This window comes from Glycine soja, chromosome 18 (genome assembly GCF_004193775.1).
Source record: "Glycine soja cultivar W05 chromosome 18, ASM419377v2, whole genome shotgun sequence".
Lineage (NCBI taxonomy): Eukaryota > Viridiplantae > Streptophyta > Magnoliopsida > Fabales > Fabaceae > Glycine > Glycine soja.
Window position 1 is genome coordinate 30,033,318 of NC_041019.1, and position 9,553 is coordinate 30,042,870.

The 9,553-nt window shown below is 33.1% G+C and overlaps 1 protein-coding gene across 1 annotated transcript; it reads right to left on the reverse strand.

The window, feature by feature from the left end:
- Nucleotides 1-2,931: 2,931 nt before the first annotated feature.
- LOC114397579 (RHOMBOID-like protein 1) lies at nt 2,932-9,183 on the reverse strand. The gene is made up of 6 exons (XM_028359680.1): nt 8,749-9,183; nt 7,502-7,665; nt 6,555-6,718; nt 6,194-6,453; nt 3,940-4,066; nt 2,932-3,324 (listed from the first exon to the last, which is right to left on the reverse strand). Exons 1-6 carry the CDS (start codon nt 9,063-9,065, stop codon nt 3,202-3,204), a joined length of 1,155 nt encoding a protein of 384 aa, XP_028215481.1. The 5' UTR covers nt 9,066-9,183; the 3' UTR covers nt 2,932-3,201.
- Nucleotides 9,184-9,553: the final 370 nt, after the last annotated feature.

The window sequence follows — 9,553 nt, forward strand, 5'->3', positions numbered from 1 at the left end:
ATTAAATCGAACTATACTATTTTCAATTAAAAAAAGTTAATAAATAATTAAAATAAAAATGCATTGAAAGTATTTATCGTTGAATCTTAATATATTAATTTCCTTCAATTTAATTTTATTATTTGAACTATTAATTCCTAATGTATTTTAACAATTCATATACATATATAGGTGTTATAATCATCAACACGTAATAAGCTTATGAGACCAAAACATGAAAAAGAATGTTTCTAACAAACTAATTCTCACGCTAATCTAGTAAATTTTCTCATATTCTTTATATAGCTTTATGATTACCCAATTGGTTCAAGAGCAAAGCGCAACCCAACACATTCGCGTGGTATCATAGAGTATTATATAAAAATCTTTCTAATCATCATCAATAAGCAAAATACGGAGATTGTCGGCAGTTAATTGAACAATAATATGTTAAAATAAAATAGATATCTCGTGACACAAATATATTGAAAGCACACTCAATTCACGATAATGAAGAAATCAAACATACAATTTATAGGTATGAGAAACAAGAGAAAGACACACATTATAATGATAGATAAATTTTTAAAGCACGAAACAAAGGAATAGAACACCTCAATTTCACAACAATATCGCATCGGGACATCAATTGGTTTGTCAAACACATTCATTTCGTGATTAAAAGCAAGAGAATAAAATTGAATTTCATAAAGCAACCCAAAATTGATCATCTAAGGATCCCTACACATGTTCATTTTAATCCCCAAGCGTGAGTAACTCATCCCTTACCTCTACGCGAGCTCATATGTGTAGTCTGACAACAATAGCAGCGTCTCTAGCGGTTTCCTAAAATTCCTCAAGTTTTTTCTCTGGTTGCTCTGCTAGGATTTTCAAGCATTAGAAAAAATGAGAAGGGATTGAAGCCTCAATTTCACTATCTCTATGCAAGGGGCATTTCTCTCTTTACAGACATTATTTTGCAAATACCAACGGTAGAAATGTGTGAAAATGAGTTCTGAAGGTGGTGTCCGAATTTTAGAATGATCCAACGGTTAATGAGTCCAGGATCGCAGTTTTACTAGGACAGATTTGAGTGTATGCGAAAAAAAAAAAGAAGGTTTTGAAAGAGGAAGAAGGGAGGACGAATTTGAGAGAAAGAGATAGTAGAGAAAGAACGTAGGTTTGTAAAAGCTACTCTAACGTTAAAAGGGCTATTTATATGCATGAGTACTCTGAGCCTATCATTTATCCTATTTTTATTTATTTAATTATTTTATAAAAAGGAACTTTATTTTACTCTTTTATTAAATAAATAATCAATTAAAACATTCTTTTATTTTCTAAAATATCATTTTACTCTATTTATTTTCTAATACGATGAAATCCTTATTTTAATTAACAAAAACTATTTTCTCTCATTTATTTAATTTCTAAAAACTTTTTTAATTTCTAGTTCACATGACTAATCATTAAAACTCAATTTCAACCCAATATCTCACCCTAAAATATTTACTTAATTCAATTAATTATAGAAACTCAAAATACATAATAAATATCTATATATTTATTTATCGAAAACTAGGGTGTTACAAAGTTCATCTTGAAGAGTTGAGCATGAAGAACAACAAGTACGAGACAAGAACTTGCTTGTTAGGTTGCATTGGTTGAGGAAGCCTAGCAAAAGGCTGAAGAGCAAAGGAAATTCTAGATGAAAATGAGAAAACTTTAGGAAGTGTGTCATTTCAGTTTTCAAATTCCAACCCTGACAAGGTTGATTTTTAGGATGGGTGTATTGTTAGGATATAAGGAGAAGGAAAAGTTAGTTAACATAGTTCAACTATTAATAAGTTAGTTAGTTAGTTAGTTAGAGGAATTTATTAGATATAAATAGTGGAAGAAGAATAGGGGAGATTCATATTTAAATTTTTGTAATTGAGCATTAGCTCTTTATGAAAAGAGAAATCTTTTGTGAAGGAAAAATCCTAGGAGAAGAGTTTTCTCTCCAACGCTTTGTTCTTTATCTTATTATTCAATAAAAATCTATCTTTTCTTTCCTATTTTGAATCTTGACTCCTTACATATTTGCCAAATGTGTTGCTAGTGGCATGGAGGGCGAGTGTCTTTTTTGTTTTTTTCCCGGTGAGAGAGATGAGGATAGTGTGATAGGTGGGGTAGTCTAGGTATAAAAAATGAGAAGGGGAGTGCCTTAGTGTAAAGGGAGAGTGAAAATAACAATCGCCTTTTTAACTTAACCATCAGCTCAATAATCATATTTTTCTAATATTTTTTATTACCATATTTTTTCTGAATGATTTAGGACCACAATTAAATGATCCATGGATTATATAAGATAGAGTTAAATATGTATTTTATAAATTATAGTTTTAATTTTATTTGTTAAAATAACATGAAGTTGACACTTAGATAATTATCATCTATTAATTAACATCACTTAGGATTATATAAGGGTGTCTATCTTTACCTATTATCATCAATGAAGAAATATAAAAGTCTTATTTTATATTCTCTAATCTCTATAGCTTTTCTTATAGCTTTAATGGAGATTCTACATGTATGTTTTCATAACACCGAAGCCAAGGTATTAGCCACTAAATTAGCTTCTCTCCAGGTAGAATAGTCCCTTTGTAGAATAGCCGCTTCATCCTTGGCTTCGATGTCATTAAAACATACCTATATTGAAGCTAATTCAGTGGCTCATACCTTGGTAAATTATACAAAATATTTGGATATTGGTCTTAGGGTGTTTGAAGTTCCCCCAGCTTTTATATCTTTGCATTTGCTGACAGATTTGTCAGCTGTCATTTTGACAGATAGTTGTTTTGTTTCTTTGGGCCTTTGTGCTTTCTATGGATAAAAAAATCTTTAAAAATCAAATTAAATGATTATTTATACCATTTTCACTTAATTTGTAATGCAATCACAGAAAAGTTATTGGCAAACACAAGTTAGGGTGATACATTAATCATCTATAAGTGTAACTTTGATCTCACCCAAGAAAAATGAAAATCAATCAATATTATATACACCAGAAAATGAACAAATCTACAAAGGCAAAATGTACCTTTTTTCCATCGTGTCTCCTGAATAAGGCAAAAGGTAAAAACAAAAGAGCACTGCAGTGTGCAGTTTTTCGTGAGAACCTGAAATACTAATATGAACAAATGAACATCTCATTCCAACGATCATCACTTTTGTCAAAATTCAACTACAAAGTTGACTACACAATTGCTGGATCTGGGAACTGGTTGGATTTTCCATGAAGTATGTACTGAATTTACCAGTGCTTGAGCATGTTACGTTCAGCTGGTTGCCAAGTTGGTTTGACTGCATTTGTGGTAGTTCAACAACATTAATATCAAGCATTAAGAAAATAACAAAAAAGACATTTGAAATGGTTAACATTAAGTGCAAGGCATCTTTGATACTACTAAAAAAAGTAATGCATAATGAAAACATTTGGTTAAATGTTTTGAATCCCTACAAATAAGAGCATTCGCTTATAGTTTTAGTTCCTCAAAAATAATTCATCTCTTTTTGGTCCCTCATTTATAGAAAAGTGTCATGTGACCTAAGGGACCAAAAGGAAACAATTTTTTGTGAAGAACAAGAACTACATCGAACATTTGGATAAATGAGGGACTAAAAGGAGACGATTTATTTTTAGGGGCTAAGAAGTAAAGACAAGCATTGTCCTATTTGTAGAGAATAGAAACATATTTAACCCGAGAACATTTGTCAAATTGATGGTAACACCTATATGTTTATATTTTGGAGATCACCAAATTGTTTAGAGATATTATAATACAAGAAGACAGAATAATAATACATGAAAAAGGGGTTAAAGATAACCCATTCATAAAATTGTCAGTGAAAAATAAGTAATTTCAGAGGATCTGATAATATTATTCATATGAAGAGGCTTTCAGGTAAAATGCTTACCTCGCAATATGCTGCCTCTGTATGGCAGCTCCATTTTGAAGTTGGAACGCAAGACAGATAATGGCACCAGGAGCAGTGATCATTTGCATCAACACCACGGAGAAGGGCAACCAGCCCAACAGAAAGCCTGTCACATTAGACAATTTAACATAGACAAAACAAGTGGTCAAAATGAAAGATGGATAAAAGGAAAAGCAAGAATACAAATAAGATGATGGAGTAGGCAGAAGTCAATCATGCACAAAATTGAATTTCGTATATACAAGCATATTTACATTAATGAAGGATAGATCTATTTCAGCATCAATCTTGGGTTGGTTTGCTTGGTGAAAAAACAAAATGTTTCAGGAAATCCTAGCTACTGCAGTGGTTTGATCCAACTTGAACTAGCTTTTTAGGATCCAAGGAGAAAAGAGCTAAAGAGGATGAGCTCATCATTGGGCTTGGAATACCTATGAGGGAAAGAGTAAAGAGACACAAGGAACATTTAGAGGTGATCATTATCAACACACTACAATCTCAAGGCAAACTGAGAGAAGAGAGCTCAAGATGGTGCACTTGATTCAAGTGGAAGAAGGCCCAAACTAATAATGCACCAACATGGGCTTGCAACCTAATTTTTTACTTAATTTTATTTAAGTGTCTTTGCATTGATTTTAATTGTAATAAATGATGAGCTGGTTTAATGCTAATTAGGAGTCCAATTTTTAATTCTGGATTAATTTCTTTTCAGTTTAATTTAAATAATAATTTGGGCCTTAAGCTTGTTTGGACCTTAAACCTGTTTGGACCTTTTGCTTTTGTTTCTTAAAATTAGGTTTAGCCTCTTTGTGTGACCACCACTTTGGACTAAACTCTATAAATAGAGATGTAATCCTTTCATTTTCAGAGTTGAATAATATTTGAGGTTTACTCCATTGAGTGAGTAGAGCATTGGCTCCTCTTTTTAGTTCTTGGATTAGAACATCCTTTGAATCTTATCAAAGGTTCCCATACCTTTGTGGTGATTCCACGCTTGGTTTATCACTCTCCTAGAGTGTGGTGCCTTCTTTTTCATTTCCTGTCTTTTTCATCTTTTCTATTTCTTTTCTTCTTTCAATCATCTTGTTCTTGTTTGCGCCATTGATATAACTGTTTTAAATTCCTTTGTGCTAATTTCAACTCTTCTACCTTCATCTTTTGTTTTATTTCTATAATTTCTTATTACAAGATGACCAATATGACTCCAACAACACACATAAGGAGATAACTACAACAACACCTGAGCATTATTTTCCTGGTCTATTTGATGATTAATACTATAGTATCAAAACTGTCATTATTTCTACAACTACTTCAGTTGAGAATTCCTCACATTTTTAAAATATCTTGAGTAACTAAGAAATCAAGTTTCTATTGCAATCAACAACAGAGCATGCCTCCTCCCTAGATGTGTGTGTAGAGTTCCACCAACGACACATCCTATGTACATGATATAATCTGCTAGTAACTTTAAGACCAAGGTCAAAGCTTCTTTTCAATCTTTATTTTAAGACAGATTTCTCATTATATTTGGTGACATTTTATCTTCTATATAACCCCAACCAACAATAACGAGTGAGTATAAAATAGACCAGCTTTACAAGATAAAGGAAGAACCATCTATCATTGTATGCTTCCTGTTATGATCTGTTATGCAGAACTTTTACGTAAGTTTTGTTACCAAAACCCTATGATCTAGTAATTGTTTCAATACTATAAGCCTAAATTTCCAAAATCCAAATAACTCATTTCATTAGTGCCACTTGCAATCATTTTGAGTTCTCTCTAGCCCTCAGAGACTCAAGTAGAAATAGCAGTTGGTCTTTGCAAAATTTCATATAACTACTATATCTTCTTAGTAGTATCAAGAAAAATTATTTTAAAAATAATTGCAAAACTGTTACTAAGTACTTAGAATCATGAAACTGAGTTTTAATATAAAGTAAATGTAACAGAGGACTTTGATGGGTTTAATATGTTTTTAGATTCTGCCTAAAGCAAATAACTTGGTTTCTCATGTTATATGTATTTCTCTTTTAGTATAGTAGAAACTGAATTCAAAACCTCTTACTTGAGGTAAACCAAAACTGCATCTACCCCAACTACTTAAGGAATGTCCAAGTTTCATGTTATATGTCAACAGGGTTAAATATGTTCAAGTCTCTCCTTACATCATACATTAGCAAGAAAAACTTGATCTCAGAAAAAAAGCGACACTTCAAAAAATGCTTACCCAACAACTAGAATGATCAGGGAGAGGACCCACAAGATGCACTGATATTTCTTGAATTTAGGCTTGGATCGTCCTGGAGAATAATTTAGGGGAGCATATCGTTGGTTAACCCATCCAAACTGGGGACGTATCAAAAACACAAATCCGAGAAGAAATCCAGTAAGAAAGCCTCCAATATGAGCAAAATTGTCCACGTGTGGGAGAATTCCAACTGCTAGATTGATAACAATGATGATCACAAGGGTGAGGAGTGCTGCTAGCTTCACATGAAAAGAAAATCTTGATTGTCAGTAGGTTGCTTTTAAAAGCATGATCTTTCCTTTTGAAACACTCAGTTGCAAATGAGAAATTTATTAAGCACCTTGTTATCATATATAGACCAGTTAGTAATGAGTTCTGAAAGCATGCCTCCCAGCAAGCCGAAAAGTGCACCAGAAGCACCAACAGAGATGTTTGACTGGATAAACAGAGCAGAAAGCAAACTCCCCCCAAATCCAGATATGAAAAATAGCAGTCCAATAAGCACTGTTGTACAAGTATGCAAGAATCAGTTTACAGCAAAAACCAGGCAAGCAATAACATCACACACAAAAATAAAACCTCTCAGAAGAAAAACTGCAGTCTAAAAGGGATAATCTTTGGTGTCATTTTTATCTATTTACCAGACAGACAATAAGTAGTACAGCTTCCTCAAATCAGATTTTTAAATGTTAATTTAAAAGTTCTGTGTTTAAGTCTATGAGAGGCTACCATGTTTTTCACTTTAACCAACTATCAATTACTATGTAGGCTACCTTCAGTTGTGTTTGTTGACACATTTTCCTATTTCAGAATAAAGTATCAATTTATTACTGTCCAGTAAGTTTTATCTATGTACTTTTCAACTCAAAAGTCAAAACCTTAGAGAGTACAAAAGTTTCAGCAAACAGAAGAACTCTTAGCAGAAAAACCACAAACCTCTACTTCTGTCACTGGCATATGTTATTTACTACAAGATTTAAACAAATGTTAGGCCACCCTATAATGAATACCACAATTTGGTTCAAGTCCCTATAAAATATCAGTTTTGGTTTGTGTTCCTTATTTTTAAAAAGCAGTCCATTTTGGTTCTTGAGTTCTTGTCATTAGTAGTACTTAATGGATCTATGATAACAGAAAAGACCAAAAGTGCTCACTTTTAAAAGCTAAGAGACAAAAATCAACACTCATATTTTAGAGAGACTAGGTCTAAAACCAAAATTTAGTGCAGGACCAAAAATATATTTGATACTATGAAACAAGCCTTAATCATGAATATGTCACACATACCAAACCCAAATTCTTGCTCAAGCCGAATTCCAATGACTAGAATACCCAACATATTTGCCAACAGATGGAAAACCCCAGCATGTAGCCACATACAGGTAACGAGGCGCCAGCCTTGGTGTTTGTGAACCACTCTGCTCACATCAAGAGCCCCCATCTTTTGCAGCCTGAACAACAAAAAAACCCCACTTGTTCAATACCAGTAACAGTCAATTTCGAAATCCAAATTTCCCATCCGATGATTAAAACCACTCATAAGAAACATCCATAAATTTCAGTCCCAACTATCACATACTATTACCATTTCAACATCACCACCACCACCACTAATAGGTAATAATAAATTTACAAATTTATATAATATATAAAAACTTCGTACCCCATTGCCCAGAGGCTCTTCGCTATGCGAAGGTATGGAGGTTATAATAATAAACACCGCCTATGGTATCGTAGTCGGTCTCAAACCCAAAGAAAGAGGGTTGTGTTATGCCATCAGCAGCCAAAATAAAACATATACAGTACCTAACATAGATTACTGTCTTTAACGGGGTTGAATGATGTCGTGTGATCCATGTAGCTGACTTCATCTAGTAGGATAAACTTTAATCCTTGATTTTTATTAAGTAACTACCATATTTCTCCACATTTTCTATTTAACTTCCTCTCTCTCCTATGTAGTTAACAACACACTTTCATTTCCTCTTTTATTTTATTTTTAAAAAAAAATAGAGAAGCACAGGGCACCTCTCTCTCCCATGCTCTTAATAATCATTGTGAAAATGCAACCATGAATTAAAATTTTAAAACTATAACTGAAATTAACATTAAACATATATTTGCAAAGTAAACTAAAAGCAAAATCAGATATAAAAAAAAAGTACTAAAATCTTCAAAATATAGCTAATAATAATAGTAGTAAAAATAGTACCAAACAGCAATTACAACCACAACATCAAGGTTTTCAGGTCCCATCGTGACTTCAATTGCAGCTGCAAGGATGATTGCGGTCACAATTTGTCCACAATATCAATGATCACCATAAAACAACCACAATTAAAAATAAGGTACAATAATCCATAAATTTATCATCAATTAATTAATCACTCAATTATAGAACAACACTTTAAAACAAAACACTTAGTCATTTTTCGAAAACCTTTTCAGCAAAAATAAAATAATAATTATAATTATTTACCCCAAATAAACTTAAACAAATTCACAACAACAATAGCAACAATACAAGAACTCACGTCAACGAAGAAGGGCCCAAGAGGGGGTTTTCTTTGAAGGGCTGGAAGGAGAAGCGACCCAAGAAGGAGGCAATGCAGGAGACAGAGTTACGCGGGCAGTTATTGACATACATAGTGATCGCAAACATAGCGACGTTGGCAACCACAAAGAGAGGTATCAGCCAAGCAAACCATTTTCTGTAATGCTTCACTCCCTCCTCCTCTCTGGGGTACTGAACCGGAACCGCCGTGGCCACGGGGTGCACCATGGTGGTGCCGCCTCTCTTGGAGTTGACCCTCAGGTGGATCTCCAACGGCCGTGGTGGCTCTCCGGACATGGAGAGGAATGTGGATTTGCTAAGAGTTTTTTGGATGGATGAGTCTTGAGGATGATGTAAGGATTTAAGAAGGGGGTTGTGGTTTGTGGAGGTTTAGCTCAACTACTTTAGGTGGACTTTTTCGACATTCTAATTTGTTTTAGTTTATCTAATCTTTTGATGAGGAATTTTTTAATACATAGTTTTTTTTGTTTTTTTTTTTAGTTTCTAGTCTGGGGAGGAATTTTGGGAAAATGGGATAGGGTGGCCAGGGAAGCAGGATAGAGAAAGTTCTGAATTCAAAAACCATTATCTCTCATATTGAAAATTAAAAAAGATAGGCTATATCTTGTTTTATTTCACTCCACCAATCATTTTAGAATTTTATATTTCCCTTTCATATATTCTTCTTTTAATTATTTTTTTTAACCAAAGGTATCTTATGTTTCTAACACCTTAGCTAAGGAATTCAAGTACAGAATAATTAGTACCAATAATTTTTTATCTTT

Excerpts from the sequence above, each read along its gene's own strand:
- LOC114397579 (XM_028359680.1), bottom strand. The coding sequence starts at position 9,065 with ATGTCCGGAGAGCCACCACGGCCGTTGGAGATCCACCTGAGGGTCAAC. Across the intron at positions 4,067-6,193 it reads CTGATCATTCTAGTTGTTGG|GCTTTCTGTTGGGCTGGTTG; the intron begins GTAAGCATTTTT and ends CTAATGTGACAG. Across the intron at positions 3,325-3,939 it reads CAGAGGCAGCATATTGCGAG|TCAAACCAACTTGGCAACCA; the intron begins GTAAGCATTTTA and ends CCACAAATGCAG.